The 16,970-nt window shown below is 37.5% G+C and overlaps 1 protein-coding gene across 1 annotated transcript in view; it reads right to left on the bottom strand.

The window, feature by feature from the left end:
* Positions 1 to 16,970, bottom strand: part of SEC23IP (SEC23 interacting protein) — a 48,886-nt gene that overhangs the window by 11,490 nt on the left and 20,426 nt on the right. Inside the window, exons 7-15 of the mRNA XM_008064255.2 lie at positions 15,058 to 15,147; positions 14,043 to 14,184; positions 12,620 to 12,828; positions 11,888 to 12,006; positions 11,324 to 11,476; positions 9,797 to 9,892; positions 5,025 to 5,216; positions 907 to 1,062; positions 409 to 511 (exon numbers count right to left, since the gene is read on the bottom strand). Of these exons, the coding sequence (XP_008062446.1) occupies positions 409 to 511; positions 907 to 1,062; positions 5,025 to 5,216; positions 9,797 to 9,892; positions 11,324 to 11,476; positions 11,888 to 12,006; positions 12,620 to 12,828; positions 14,043 to 14,184; positions 15,058 to 15,147 (1,260 nt within the window). The remainder of the gene's footprint in view (positions 1 to 408; positions 512 to 906; positions 1,063 to 5,024; positions 5,217 to 9,796; positions 9,893 to 11,323; positions 11,477 to 11,887; positions 12,007 to 12,619; positions 12,829 to 14,042; positions 14,185 to 15,057; positions 15,148 to 16,970) is intronic.

Raw genomic sequence — 16,970 nt, 5'->3', positions numbered from 1 at the left:
TTTTTAAATAGGAAAAGTCTGTTTAGACAGCAAGAAAATAACTTGACTTATACAGTATCAAATTTATTTCTTGATGGTCTGGTCATTAGTTTAAATGTTACGTTTCTTCCCACTTCTAAAAATTATAAGCAAACACTATCAAAATTTAATTACACATTGTATCACCTTATTACCAACTTTTCCCTTTCCTGATTAGCTCAACAATTAGAGTGCCATCACTGAGAAGGTATTCATTCATTCATTACTTCTGTACAGCTCCTCCAAATACTTAGTAAAAGAAAGTTCTGAACACAGCAGGCACTTAACGTTAATTCTGTCAGAGGTAATTTAGTGTTAAAATTTTCATAATTCGTTATAGATTACAAAATGTCAGGAAGGAAACAAGCTTTTATAGTATTTGTTTTTTACCTAAGTGAAGTCTTTTTCTGCCTTTGTGATGTGGAATGAGAACTGCTTTTAGGTCCAAATCTGGAACAATCATGGGTTCTAATCTATATGCCACTGGATCAAGCTATAAATAAAAGAATTTATGAATAAATAAGTGAATAAAGGAAATTTATGTAAAGCTGTTTTGAGTTATATGCCTCAGTTGGGTAAGAAAACAAACTGGCAAATCAGAGACTGATTTTTTTTCCACACCTTATTCAAATACTGGCAATTATAAAGATTTTCAAGTTTGTGGGTAAAGTTATTTTGCAAGCAAAGCAATAGAATTACCTCCTTGAACAAAGGCTTTGAATAGAAAAGTTTACTGGAAAGTAGTGAACTGTATTTCTTAGGATAGAGATCTGAGCCTTACAAAATCAAGATCAGTAGTAATTCCCAAGAAATAAGAAAGAGAATCTATTAAGATAAAAAGGACAGACTCATCTTCTTCAAAAAAGAAAGCAAATTCAGTTCACTCACCGGATGATAAATATTGAAGAATCCTTTACAGGTAGGAAGCCTGTAATTCTCATCTATCCTATCAACTCCTCGAATAGTGAGAAACATACCAATTGGAGATCCCAAGGCAAAGAAAATCTCTGGTTCAAAATCTAATGAGTTGTAAACAACAGAAACCTAGAAAGAATTAAATAACAATAAAGATCATTCCAATGTCCCATAATATAAAATTCTGAATTTTCAAAAGTTCTTAGAACCGCACTTACTTAAAAGCATCCTAACACAGATGATGCCCCTCATAGACAGCTGTTGCTGGCTTAAAAGGACTGAAAAATGTATCTTTAAAATCTTTATAGATTATTACATCCTCTCATTATACTTTTATTTATTGTCTAACATCATATATACAGCATATAAGAATTTTTATATTTAATATGGCTATAAATTGGTTATAACTGCAGACTCTAGAATCAAACTGCCTGGGTCTAAATCATGGTTCCATTCCTTACTCACTGTGTGACCTTGGGCAAGTTTCTTAACCTCTTGTTTCCACCTCAATTTCCTCATCTATAAAACGGGAAACATAGCAATGCCAAATTCAGAGTGTGGTTGAAAAATAAATAACCTAATCCACATAAAGTGCTTAGCACAGAGCTTGGTGTGCCTTAAGGACTCAGTAAGTGTTACTTCTATTATAACTACCATCCTCTCCAGTTAAGGCAAGTTTCTTTCCATCACAAAAATGATACCCCTGTTTTGGGTTGCTTCTATGTAGCCTCTCTCAACAAAGCAATGACATCTGTATAGCACTCTATAGTTTATAAAACTTTTTCATTTGTTTCTCAGTGACAGGAAATGTGTCTTTCCATTTTAGTATCTTGAGCGTGAAGAACAATGGATAGCATAACCCAAATGCTGGACAGAGGTTCACAGAAAGAGAGAGGTAAAGTCAAGAATCACCTTGCCCACGATAAAGCTCAGATACACGACAAGACTTACCCAAGAACACACAGTCAGTGAGTGGCAGAATGAGGACTTAGATCCAGAACTTCTAATTCCAAATCCAGTTATCTTTCCCTACACTAGGCTGCCCCTTCGAACAAAATCTAGACTTCAAATTCCTAGACTTGCCCTTTTATTTGCAAATTCAGTAATTTTGTTCCAGTTAGATAAAAAGAAGAAGAAGAAAAAATAAAGTTAAAAGAAAAATTACAAACTGGAAGAAAAATTTACAACATATATGACAAGGGGCTAAGAGCCTTAATGTATAAAGATTTCTTAAATATCAGTAAAGAAAAAAGTAAATCCAAAAGAAAAACAGGTAAAACCTGCACTTCATAAAGAATGTCTAACAACAATATGAGAAAAGATCTAACCTCTCTAGGGCTCAAAAAAATATAATGCAATACCATTTTTCCCTATCAAAAACACAAATGATAAATGTGAAAACACTTAGATAAACAAAGTAAAAATCAACTTTCATACAAAGAAATTAATTCTTTAAAATAATTACAAAAGTGAGACTACTTCATATTTTTAAAGGAGAATGATAATACAATACAGGCAAGAGACAGGTAAGAATGCAACCTTATAAACTCCCAGTGGGGGTGCAAATTGGTACCTTTCCAAAGGTAAGTAGCAGTAACTATCTAAATTTTCATGTTGTACATCCTTTGGCCTGACTATCCTACTTTTACCAACTTAACTGAAAGAAATAATAAAGAAAGTACACAGAAAATTGGTTTTAAAATGTTCATCACTGGATTACTTAAAGAGCATAAAAAAGGAAACTGCCTAAATGTTCAACATTATGGGTCAAATTATGTCTTCATAAAAAAGATGTTGAATTCCTAACCTCCAATACCTCACAATGTGAGTTTATTTGGAAACAGGGTTGTTAGAGAGTTGATCAAGATACATAAAATCTCTAGGGTGGGCTCTAATCAATGTGATTGTATTATTATAGAAAGGGGAAATTTGGGCACAAATACAGGCACTCACAGAGGGAAGATGATGTGAAGAGACAGGGAGAATACAACATGAAAACGGAAGACTGGAGTGATGCATCTATAAACCAAGGTCTATGAAAGATGGCCAGCAAACCGCCAGAAGCTAGGAAGAAACAAGGAAGGACCCTGCTACCACCTTCATCTCAGAGTTTTGGCCTCCAGAACTGTGAGGCAATACATTTCATTGTTCAAAGCCACCCAGGCTGTGGTAGTTTATTATGGCAACCTTGGAAAACTAATACATTCAATAATAAGGAAATAATAAATCATTATTTTTCCAAACAATGAAGCACAGCAATCATTAAAAATGAAGTTATAAAGAATATTTACTTACATGGGACTATATTCCTCTACAATTTCATTTTAATATATATCAAACGAGCTGGGCTCAGTGGCTCAGCCAGTAATTCCGTGCCTTGGGAGGCTGAGGTAAGTGGATTGCCTGAGCCTGCGGGTTCAAGACCCGCCTGGGCAACTTGGTGAGACCTCATCTCTACAATAAATCAAAAAATTAGCCAGGCATGGTAGCGCACGCCTGTAATTCCAGCTACTTGGAAGGCTGGGGCGGAAGGATCACCAGAGCCCAGCGGGTTGAGGCTGTGGTGGCCGGAAGCAGCCACTGCACTCCAGTCTGGGTGGCAGAGTGAGACTCCAACTCAAAAAAAATATATATATATAATATATATATCAAACATCCAGTTCCATTTTGTGCCTTCATGAACTCACTTATGGAAATAGATTCTTATACATACAACTGTAAATATCCTGAAAGTCAGTCAGATACAGTGGCTCATGCCTGTAATCCCAGCACTTTGGGAGGATCATTTGAGCCCAGGAGTTTGAAACTAGCCTGGGCAACAGAGTGAGACTCCATATCTACAACTAATTTTTAAAAATTGGTCAGGTGTGATGACGCATGCCTACAGTCTCAGCTGCTCAGGAAGTTGAGATAGAAGGATTGCTTGAAACCAGTAGTCCAAGGTTACAGTGAGCCATGATCATGTCATTGCACTCCAGCCTGAGTGACGGAACAAGACCCTGTCTCCAAAAGAAAAGAAGTCCTGAAAACAACATTTTCTAAAAGCAACTTAGATATAAGTATACTATTAAATGCAGCATTATCAACTACTTGGTCAATTTATAGAAGAATTTTTCCCAAGGGAAGAACTGTGAATACTAGAAAACATAAGCTGAGTGAATACAGCAAGTTTCTCTCACAGAAATTTAAGTATATTCCGAACATAACTTTTTTAAAATAGCTACTTGTTAGTGGCTATGAGAGACTGTTTCCATAATGCTATAAAATTATGAGTAGTGGAAAAACTGAAATATAATTTTTTTCTTTTTCTTTTTTTTTTGAGTTGGAGTCTCACTCCATCGCCCAGGCTAGAGTGCAGTGCCATGCTCACAGCCACTGCAGCCTCGACCTGCTGGGCTCTGGAGATCCTTCCACCTCAACCTTTCAAGTAGCTGGAACTACAGGCCCGTGCTAATTTTTGATTTATTGTAGGGACAAGGTCTCGCCTAGTTGGTCTCAAACCTGCAGGTTCAGGCAACAGACTTGCCTCGGCCTCCCAAAGTGCTGGGATTACAGGCTGAGCCCAGCATAATATAATTTCTAAAGTTAGATGATAAATTCTGTACATGTTCAAGCTCTTATTTTGAGCATTATTAAAGAAGCATAAAATTTCTATACGAAAATCAGTTTTAGCTGGGCTCGGTGGCTCAGCCTGTAATCCTGCGCTTTGGGAGGCTGAGGTGAGTGGACTGCCTGAGCCCGCGGGTTCGAGACCCGCCTGGGCAACTTGGCAAGACCTCATTTCTACAATAAAAAAACCAAAAAATCAGCCGGTCATGGCAGCGCATGCCTGTAATTCCAGCTACTTGGAAGGCTGAGGCAGAAGGATCGCCGGAGCCCAGTGGGTCGACGCTGCAGCGTCCCGGAGCGGCCACTGCACTTCAGTCTGGGCGACAGAGTGAAACTCCAATTCAAAAAAAAAAGAAAATCAGTTTTCTCCACACCCCAAATAAATATTAAATGAATACTTAAAAAATTTAAAGCCAACCCAAATGATAAAGATACATGACTCCAACATAAAATAAGTAGCCCTAGTCAATATATAAACTTACCTGTCCTGTGCCAACTTCAAAAGATTCATAATCAACACGCACAGAGGAAACATAAGGACCAACTGCAAGTTTCCTCTTTGACTCATTAGATTCTGAAGGAAGAGAAGTCATTTCTTTACTTTTCTGAGCATTTTCCTCTTGTCCTTTTGTATAAGAGGTCATTACTGCCTTCTTTTCTGATGCTACTTTGCTCTGTAAAACACCAAAATTTCATAACATAATTTTGAGGAGAGTTCAGTTCTCACCTACCACTATGAAATATGCTCTCTCAATATCATGGAATGATTAGTAATTTCTTAGGTATAATAACACTGTTATTATTAGAAAAATATTCTTTTTAAGAGGCATATACTAAATATTTAGAAAAGAAATACCACATTGTCTATAACTTATAATGTTCTTAAGAAAAAAGATTAAGAAGCAAAGAAAAATATGGCAAAACAGCTACAATTAAATATAAATATTGACTATCATTAGATGAATCTCAAGAATATTATTTTGGCCGGGCACAGTGGCTCAAGCCTATAATCTCAGTACTTTGGGAGGCAGAGGCAAGAGGACTGCCTGAGCTCAGGGGTTTGAGACCAGCCTGGGAAACTTAGTGAGACTTTGTCTCTACAATAAATAAAAGTAAATAAATAAATACGCTGGGCAAAGGTAGCACGCACCTGTAGTTCCAGCTACTTGGAAGGCTGAGGCGGAAGGATCGCCTGAGCCCAGCAGCTCGAGGCTGCGGTGACTGTAAGTGTGCCACTTTACTCTAGCCTGGGCAACAGAGTAAGACTCTGACTACAAAATATATATATATATATATTATTTTGAGTGAAAGAAGCCAGGTACAAAAGAGAATGTACTTACTGTTCATTCTACTTGTATAAATTGCTACGATAGGCAAACTATTCTATAAATGATAAAAATCAGAATTGTGGTTGGCTGTGGTGGCTCACATCTGTAATCCCAGCACTTCAGGAGGCCAAGGCAAGAGGATCACTTGAGTCCAGGAGTTTGATGCCAGCCTGGGCAATACAGTGAGACCTTGTCTCTACAAAAATAAAAATAAAAAATTTGCCGGATGTGATGCCATGTGCCTATAGTCCCAGCTACCTCAGAGGCTAAGGTGAGCAGCTCACTTAAGCCCAGGAGTTCGAGGCTGCAGTGAGCTGAGATTGCACCACTGTATTTCAACCTGGGCAACAGAGTAATATTGTCTCAAAAACCTTAAAAAATTTTTTAGGTAAAAAAACAGGAAGTCAGAATTTTAGGCTGGACAACACTTGTTATTCCAGCACTTTGGAAAGCTGAGGCAGGAGGATCACTTGCATCCAGGAGTGGACCAGCTTAAGCAACACAGTGAGACTCCATCTCTACAAATAGTAACAATAATAGTTAAAAAGTAAATTAATAAAAGAAATAAAAATTATAGTTTTGTAGTAAGAGGAATTAACTAGAAAGAAGCATGAACTACCTGAAGGACAGATATGTTCAACTTCTTGTTTTCAGGTAGTGATTACACAGGTCCTGTGAAAACTTATTATACTGAACAGAGCTATGCCTTTCCAGAAATAAATAAACAAAACCTTTGGGGGCATCTATATAAAAGGTCTTATCTCTGTAATGAAATAAACAGTTGCTGCGGGGGAGGGGAGGAGAAGAACTTGTCTACTTCCCACATACATGTTTCCTAGTCTGTGAATGACTAAGTGCTAGTCTCTAAGCAGCTACCAACAGACCTAAACAAAACCACTAGCCAAACTGAGTTTATCTATTAATTTCAAATACCAGGAAATCAGGAAAGAAGTCCAACTAGTTAATTGAAAAGGTAATACAGAAAAAAAAAAAAGAAAACTCTTGGTCACAGCCAGCTTGAAACTGATTCCTTCTAGTGTTATAGAAGACTTGGTTGTTTCTACCCTTTGGCAGCAGCACAAGATTAAACCTAAAATCCCAAATAAAGAACATTTTCAGTGCTTCTCAGCTCAAATTTGCTTTCTTACTCAGAAATACCTCCCATTATATTCATAGGACACTCTAAATTGCTAAGAGTACTGTCTAAAGAGATCATAAACTGTCCTACTCCCAAGAGTTGTTTTGTTCCTCTAAAATTATGTGCAATAATTTTAAAACTAAGTGAGCCAACTTATACATACTTGACCACCAATATTTCCAAAACTAAAAACTATTACTTTTCAAATGAAAATCACTAAGATGGTGTGTGTGTGTGTGTGTGTGTGTGTGTGTGTGTGTGTGTGTATAAAAGCACACAATCTACAAATACTTGATCTCCTTATTATAAAATAATTGGCTAATTTTGGTCCCATTATTTCTGTTAGAAGCTGAACTTATAAATCAACAAGACATACTGTATTATCTCTTTATTGATCTGGCAGCACCTTGTTATCTATGAGAAATGTAGGGCAATCAATGGCAACTCGACTGAAAAAGTTTTGTACTTCATCAAAAGACAATTACTTTTGAAATAAAAAAATAAGATCATTCTATAAATTTTTTATTCATTTCAAAACATTCTTATAATGCCCTAACTTGTACAGCCGATCAACTGCAGTCTATAAACCAGGCTCCTTCTCGATATTTCAAGAACCATAGAACACCTTTCTACTTTTTTCCTTTTGCTACAGAATAAAATTAAGGACATGATGTAGGACTTTAAAACAAAGCTGCTCTTTTCTTGTTTTAGTCTTTTTTACAGGTTTTTGCTTCACTAATGTGTACACCGAAACAAATGTTTTCAATGCATGAAACATCCTAGCTTGATATACAAGAACACTAACACACTTGTGTCCTAGTCTTAGTCTGACCACTGTGCTCAGCAGAGATAGATACCTGGGGATCTGCTCATAGGGTTGTTGTGAGGCTCCAGTGAGATGAAGAGCTCTTTGTAAACTGGAATTATAGAATGACTTAGCATACAAGAAAAATGAGATGAAAGGCAAAAATTTTTGCTGTTTGATGATTGCTTAACTGCCAAAGCTAATAACCTTTCTAAACACTTAACTAAACAATGCTTGTCCTATGTCTAAAATATCTTTTGAGGTGCTGCTTTCCATTCCATGTCCTAGTTTATGACCCTATCATCTCAGTCACTGCACAATTACAATTGCCACTCTAAGAGATTTCCAACTGCCTCAAGCTTCATTTCCTTCCACCTTTATCTGTACACTATAACCAAGCACTCTTTAAAACACAAAAAACTAAAATTTAGGCTCATTAGATAGTTTGGTGCTAAATCATAACTTGTGACAGAATAAGCAGATCAGCATTTTGTAATGTTTGTATAAAAGCATCACGACGTTCATGGCCATAAGAACATACTTGAGAATCCCTCCCTTACAAGAGAAAATCCAAACTTCCATATCTGCCATTTGAGCCTTTGGAACACTCTGCCCTGTCCTGTTTCTAGCTCCCCTAACATTTCAGCTTCAGGAAAAAGACATCCAGCTCCTGGAAGGTCATTTCCCCTGATCCTACCCCTCCTTCAAGCCTGAGCACCAACACCTTTAGGAAGTCTTCTCTCACCAACCCCAGACCCTTCTCAACAGGCCAGAACTGCCACTCCAGTCTGACTCTGGACAGCACAGACAACATATTATTATGGAACTGATGTGCTATCATTTGAGGTCAGCTCTCTTCCCCTACTAGACTCCATACTCTTGGTTCATCTCTAAATTGCAAGAATTGAAAGCCATTCCTGACCTAAAAGGCATATTCAATAAAATGTTAAATAATTCTTTAAGCTAGCCATTAAAAAAAAAACAAAACAGTCCTAAGACTTGACAGTCATTTTCCGTACAAAGAAGTGAGATGTTAAGTTTCAAATAAGTAGCACAAGTAACAGAACCACAGAAATTCAAAAGATGAAAGACTCAAAGACCATGTAAATAACAATAAAAATAAAATAACCACCCTAAGTGTATCTAATTTTTCTAATCAGAAAACCTCTGTAAATTAATTTGATCAATAAATTAAAATTAAATTAAATACATTCTTCCCAGTTGTTTTATTCGTAAGTGCTTTTCAGTTATTGCTTTGTTTTGTATTGTTAAAAATTTTTGTTTGATGATTACTTAATGAGATTTTAGTGCATATGTGAACTTCCTCATCTCTTAAAATGATGAGAAGGACTGGGAAGAGAGAAAGTGAGCTATTACTCGGTGGCAAAGCTTTACATGCACTATTTCATGCTCACTCCAACCCTATGAGGAAAGTATTATTATTCCCACTTTAGAAATGAAGAAAACCAAGGATAAGAAAAACTAAGAAAATTGTTCATGCTCAGGAAGCTGAGGCAAGAGGATTGACTGAGTCCAGGAGTTTAAGACCTGCCTGGGCAACACAGCGAGACCCTATCTCAAAATAAATAAACTAATTCATAAAAAAAAGAAAAGAAAAAGAAAATTGCTCATGAATATGTAGTTAATGAGCGGTGATTGAGGGTGACCAACTCACCTTTTGCCCAAAACCTAACCAGTTTTTGCATCAGGAAATTCTCACATATCAGTTTTAAAACTAACAGTCCTTTGTCCTGGGAACTCACTCCATCCCAGGAAAACCAAGATCGTCAGTTAGCCTAATTTGGATTTGAACCCAACTCTGACTGACTTCTAAGTCTGGGCTTTCATCAGCTTCATTGTTGCGCCCCAGACAGGAAGCCAACTGGCCTACCTAACCATAGTAGTGTTAAAATTTTCTAAAATATAAGTGAGCCAATCACACCATGAGTTTTAGGTTTTTTAGAGGGCAGAGATGAACTTTACCAGCATAGCTGCTTTATGTTTTACAAAGTTGGCTATCTTCTTTCTGGGTCCAAGTGGTATCCCCATTTCCTTCAGGTCATCAACTGTACACATAAGCTTTAAAAGGAAACAAATAAACACATTAATTAATCAATCTAGTGACTGAGGAACTGAAATTGGAACATAAAAATATTAAAAAAGAAACCACATCATCTAAAACAATCTAAGAGCCATTTTTTTGTCTTTAAATTATGAATTAGTTTAGGCTATAAAATCTTAGGCCTCCACACCTAAATAATTAAATATATTAATTTTTTAACAGAAAATATATGCATGTTGTACAAAATTCCAAAGCATACAATGAAGTGTCCTCCTGCCATTACTGTCCCAACATCCAATTCTCCTCTCAGCAGCAACTATTGGTAATTTGCTCCCCTAGGGTATCTTACAGCATCTACATGTTTTTCTCTGTATGTGTATAGTCTACTATGGACATAGCACTAAACTTTTCTCTTTTCATGTAATATATCTTAGAGATCAGTATCGCTGACACTGATCAATAGCTGCAGGGTACTCCATTATGTGAATGCACTGTAAGTGATTTCACCAGTAACCTACTCAACACTGAAGGTATTTCTTTTTTTGTTTGTTTGTCTGTTTTTTTTGAGTTGGAGTCTCACTCTGTCGCCCAGACTGGAGTGCAATGGCTGCTCCCGGCCACTGCAGCCTCGACCTGCTGGGCTCCAGCAATCCTTCCGTCTCAGCCTTCCAAGTAGCCAGAATTACAGGCATGCACTACAACGCCCGGCTGAATTTTTGACTTATTGTAGAGATGAGGTCTCGCTGCCCAGGCGGGTCTCGAACCCCCGGGCTTAGGCAATCCACTCACCTCAGCCTCCCAAAGGTGCGAGATTACAGGCTGAGCCACTGAGCCCGGCTACTGAAGGTATTTCAAAGGTTTTGCTGTCTCACAAAAAGCACTGCAATGAGTATCCCTGTAGATATAAAGGAAATATTCCTGGCAGTGAAACTGCTGGGGGCAAAAGGTATGTAATTTTTATATTTTAAAAGATAATAGCTGGGTGCGGTGGCTCACACCTGTGATCCAAGCACTTTGGGAGGTGGAGGCGAGAGGACTGCCTGAGCCCAGGGGTTCAAGACCAAACTGGGCATATGGCGAGACCTCATCTCTGCAATAAACCAAAAACTTAGCCGGGCAAGGTGAAGTGTGCCTGTGGTTCCAACTACTTGGAAGGCTGAGGTGGAAGGATCGCCTGAGCCCAGCAGGTCAAGGCTGCAGTGGCTGTGAGCATGCCACTGCACTCCAGCCTGGGCAACAGAGTGAGACTCTGACTAAAAAAAAAAAAGAAAAGAAAAGCCTTCCCAGATTATAAAAAATATTCTACTGTTTTTCAATTTTTTAAATATTCAGTATTTGCTTTCTCTGATATGTATTTTGATATAAAAGTGTTTAAATCATTTTAATTTTAAATCTTATACACAGGAATAACAATTTTAAACAAAAATGAATCAAACTATCATCAATACCAGAGATTCCATATCAAATTTTTCCTTTTCAAAAGTGCTAACATATTCAGAGAGGCTAAGTGCTTCCAGAATTTCTCGCAAAGTTAGGACTTCTTCATTTTCAACATCAAGGTCACATGACTCATCCAAATTCAGCTTTGGTTCTTCAGGCATCTTTTAAAAAAAGTAGGAGAAACATTACAAAACTCAGAAAAAACACCCATAAAATGTCTCCTGCTCTATGGAAAATCTTTAAAACTTTTATTCTATAGATAAATCATAATTTTTGGTATAGTACTTTTCCAAAGTACGAATATTCTGAAAAGTATGTAAATATAATAAATCATTCATGCCCCTACTTCCTATAATTTACTTTACATTTTTTAAAATCATAAATTTTCACATTTAAATGTATAAGCCAGAAGAGTGAAAAACTCAAACACTGAAGTATATGATTCCATTACACTTCTAAGTTTCAATGTATTTTGATACATAAAAACAGTTTCAAGAATCAGTTCAGATTTGGGAAAACTGTTCAGCTCTAACTCTAAATCTAAAAGTTGACTGGGCTATGTGCAGACATACCTGCTTTTCCTGAAAATGTGGCTGCTTCACAACTCCATTAGCAATAGCAAGAGGTGCAGGAGATTTTGATAAATTCAAATCTTTTTGATTAGACAGGATGTCAAACAATATCAAAGAACCTAAGAAAAAGAAGCACTTTGCTTTTATAACACTAAACAATATTCTTTTTTTCAGAATTGATAGGCAAAAGTCACACAGAAGTTAGATTTTAATCAAGACCTGATTATCAATATTAATACATGGCATTCCTAATTAATAATACTAGAGATAAATAATAAAGGTATAATCTAAACTCAAAGCATTCATTTCTACTCTTTAAAAACTTAAATCTGTAATTCTTTTTTTATTTTTTGTCGGAGTCTCACTCTGCTAACCAGGCTGGAGTGCAGTGGCACACTCACAGCCACCACGGCCTTGACCTGCTGGGCTCAGGCGATCCTTCCGCCTCAGTCTTCCAAGTAGCTGGAACCACTGGCACACATCACCATGCCCAGCTAAGTTTTTGATTTCTTGTAGAGATAAGGTCTTGCCAAGTTGCCCAGACTGGTCTCAAACCCGTGGGCTCAGGCAATCCTCTCACCTTGGTCTCTCAAAGTATTGGGATTATAGGCATGAGCCACCACTCACGACAAGATCTATAATTCTTAATTTTGGATTAACAATGTCACCCATACTGAAAGCAGACGACTCAACAAAAATTATATTTAAAATGTGTATAATTGACAGTTTTACCTAAACTGTGACCAGCAACAGAGATCCCTCCCTTGAAGTCTGGGTTCCGACCCATGAAGAGTGCGTGTAGACGGTTTATCTCCATTCCTACTTTTTCCACAATTGTCTGACAGTAGGTGGGGCTATTATAAAATAAAATATCTAGCAAAGTTTCATTGGTAAAATGACGAAACCGACCAATACTTGGTAAAGTGATTTTCTTAATATTCCTGTTTAAAAAGAAAAAAGCTTATTCAGTAAGTATCCACCTTAAATCTACCGATTTTTAAAAGTTTAGATTTTTGACTTCTGAAAATAGACTGAGTAAAAAAACCCCACAGACAAAATATGAGTTGATTCTATAGACAGTTACTATAAATAAATCAAGATAAAGAAAAAAAGTTATCTATGCCTATAACTGTACTGTGAATTGTGAGATTCTCTGAAGAGTTGCTATATGTAATAAGTCAGATGCAAAGATTTTAATTTTATTTTTAAAGAGGGATGTTTACTCTTCCATTTTTCTTCCATTAAGTGGAAATCTGAACACCTGACAAAAATGTTGGATGAGAAGGACAACAGAAAAAGCTGCACAGAGAAAAAAGGGTGCTACATGGAATGAAAACCTTTCCTAACTTGAGAATGACCAAAATGAAGTTCATGAATATCCACAGAGAAAGAGAACACCCTCAAACAGGGCTTAACACAAGATGCTGTCTGTTTTATTAAACATGTGCCCTGAAACATTATAGTGTTCACTAAAATCCAGACATGTTATTAGCCCTGTGTGCTAGCATAAATACTACCTGCATTTGTGACTCTCAGTTGGGAGTATTCAAAATTGAGTGGGTTATTTTTAGCTGCTGCCATGCCTGGTGAGCATTACTAGTATTTGGTGGCCTTTAGCCTAAGGATGTTAAGCAGTCTGCAATGCAACAGTCTTGCATAGCAAAGAACTATCTTACCAAGAGCATCCTTACTGAGAAACAATATTCCAAATCTATGGTTCTTAGCCAGAGGTGATTTTACCCTCCAGAGGCCATCTGGCAATTTCTGGAGTCATTTCTGGTTATCGCATGATGGGGAAGGGGGATTCTACTATTATGTAGTGGGTGGAGAGGCCATTAAGCATCCTACTAACCACCCTACAGTATATGAGACAGCCCTCATCTAAACCACTCTAGATTAAAATAGCATCTTAAAACCAGCTAAAATGTCTTAGATCCTCATAAATATTTACAATAGAAATACATAAACACACATACATACACACAAACACAGAAAAGTAGCATGCAAACTTTACAGTCAGTATTTAATCACATGCAGAGCAAGTATATAATTTTTTAAAACATATGTGTTGAAGTCACAATACACTATTTCATATTATGGTTTAAATTTTGACTTTAAATTTGACTAATTTGAAAAGTCATCGAAATCCACAAACCTGTCAACACCTGTGGCATCCCCACCCAAGGAACTATGCCAGTGGACTGGAAGGAACTCCACTCTGCTTATCTTCCCATCATCTAAAGATTTCTTAAAATGTGTCTGCAGCAATTTGAGAGAAACCACCCTAAAATCATCCACTTCAAAAAAAAAAAAAATCAGGGAAGATAAATTAAATTAATTGTCCTAGCTTGACAGTTAGTTACAATTGTCTCAAATATGTCAGCATTTTTTATAACATAAAGATACATTTTTTAAAAGAAAAAAAATCAGTAAAAAAAAAAAAAAGACTAATCAACCTTTAGGAAGCTGTTTTTAACTTTCCATTATTTTAGACAAATGTATAAATGCCTGGGAAACATTAATCTAACTCCCACTACTGGGAAGCAGCAGGGTACCATGGGTAAAAACTCTGGAATCAAACTATCTGCTATAGGCTCTGGGCTCCCAGACCTACTGACTGTGATAAGGGAGAGCGTCACTCGCCCTGAGCCTCAGGTCCTCACCTAATAGTGAGGATAACAGTGATAGCACCTATGCCCCAAAGGCCTATCTGGGAGGGTTAAATGACACATGCAAGATACTCGGCACATACCAAGTATTCAGTAAATATGTACTGTTATTATACAGACATAAAAATAAAACTTCAAAAATTTACATCAATCAGGCAGATTCATGGTTCCATTAAACAATGTGTCACAGCTCAACTCACTACAAATCAGCTCAATGCACAGGTGCTCCTAGTTGCTGGAAGTGCTCAGGCAGAAGTTGTCTGACAGAAAGGCTAAATTATTAAGACGCCTTTTAATTCTTCAGTCTAGGAATTTATGAGTTATGTATGTCATAAGATCAAATCAAGTACAAATTAATGCTTCCCATTGATCATTTAAATTACCCCTTACACACCTCAGCAAGTAGTATACAGCTGGAACCCATCCTAAAAATGAATACTTAAAAGCTCTTCTGTAAGCTCTCAGATCATCCCATGAAATAAAATATGAGAAAATACTTACCACATTCATTAATGCTTCTAAAGCGCAAGTCACATACAGGTCCAATGCCATGCACCATGAACACCAAATGGTCAACCTGAGGCATTTCCCCTAAACAAAAATACATACATACACAAAAGATGAGAATTGATTTGGGTTTTCTTAATTAAATGGCAACACACACACACACACACACACACACACACACACACACACACGCTTTTTTTGGGGTAGAGATGGGGGTCTCACTATGTTGCCCAGGCTGGTTTCGAACTCTTGGCCTCAAGGGATCCTCAAGTGCTGTGATTACAGGTGTAAGCCACCCAGCCTTAAACAGCAATATTCTAGATATCCCTTTGGTCATCACAAATGTATGAAAGAAACTCAGAATTTCCAAGCAAATAATCTTCATTATCCTCTACCAGATTAGAAGAACACTTTGTCCATCTTGGCAAACAGCAAACTAGAACAATAGTGGAGGAAGCAGGCTCTCTGTTCCCAGAGGCTATCAGCATGTGACCAACATTTGTGCATTTATGAGGCTCTGGACCCTTGGGATTGCTTCAAAATTCCCCAGGGCACTAAGTCCTACATGAAGAAGCAGTTTGCTAACAAAAAACTTTAAAATATTTTCCCAAAACCCTTTCCTTTGATCTGTTAAATTTATAAATACTACAGGAACATCTTCAAGTTAAATCTATTTTTTTCTATTCTAATTACTTCAGATTTCATAATATGAGTACCTATTTTATAATTTTATTTTTGAGTTGGGGTCTCACTCTGTCATCCAGGCTGGAATGCAGTAGCACAATCATGGCTCACAGTAGCCTTGAACTCCTGTGCTCAAGCATTCTTCTGCCCACAGCCTCCTAAGTAGCTGGGACTACAGGCATATGCCATCACACGGGCTAATTTTTAGATTTTTTTGTAGAGACGAGGTCTCACTATGTTTTCCAGGCTGGTTTCGAACTCCTGCTCTCAAGCAATCCTCCTGCTTCAATCTCCCAAATTGCTGGGATTACAGGCATGAATCACTCTACTGGCCCTATTTCATAATTTTATAAGACAGAGAAACAAACATGAAGTAAATGTAATTGTCAAAATAAAATCCATTTTTAAATGCTATAACAGGAGAAACCAAAGCACATACACTAGAGCAGGGGTTGGCAAACTATGGTCCACAGGCCAAATCCTACCCACTACTTGACTTTACAAATTTTTTTTTTTTTTTGAGTTGGAGTCTCACTCTGTCGCCCAGACTGGAGTGCAGTGGCCACTCCCGGCCACCGCAGCCTCGACCTGCTGGGCTCCGGCGATCCTTTCGCCTCAGCCTTCCAAGGAGCTGGAATTACAGGCATGCACTACCACGCCCGGCTGATTTTTTGATTTATTGTAGAGATGAGGTCTCGCTGCCCAGGCGGGTCTCGAACCCACAGGCTCAGGCAATCCACTCACCTCAGCCTCCCAAAGGCGCGGGGTTACAGGCTGAGCCACCGAACCCGGCTGACTTTACAAATTTTAAGTGGACCACAGCTATACCCATTTGCTTACATACAGTCTACAGCTGCTTTCACACTACAATGGCAAAGCTGAGTAATTGCAACAGAGTCCATATGCCCTGAAAACCCTAAAATACTTGCTATTTGGCCCTTTATGGAAAAAGTCTGCCAACCTCCCTCACTAGAGTAACACAAGTAACAGTGAGGCACGAAAACACAAGCCCAAAGTGTTGCCAAAATCGTTGCCAAAAGCTTAGTTCCAAACAGCAAAGTGCTTCTCCACAATAAAACATATTTTAGAATCTACATTATGAAGTTTGTGTATCTTCAATAGAATTCCAAATTTAAAAATAAAGCCATCATACGTAGAATCTAAAAAAGTTGATTTCATGGAGGTAGAGAGCAGAATGATGATTACCAGAGGCTGGAAAGGGC

This window comes from Carlito syrichta, unplaced genomic scaffold (assembly GCF_000164805.1).
Source record: "Carlito syrichta isolate Samal-C Ts95f unplaced genomic scaffold, Tarsius_syrichta-2.0.1 Scaffold307245, whole genome shotgun sequence".
NCBI classification, from domain to species: Eukaryota; Metazoa; Chordata; class Mammalia; order Primates; family Tarsiidae; genus Carlito; species Carlito syrichta.
Note: the sequence above shows the minus strand (reverse complement) of the source record. Positions and strands in the feature narration are given on the sequence as shown.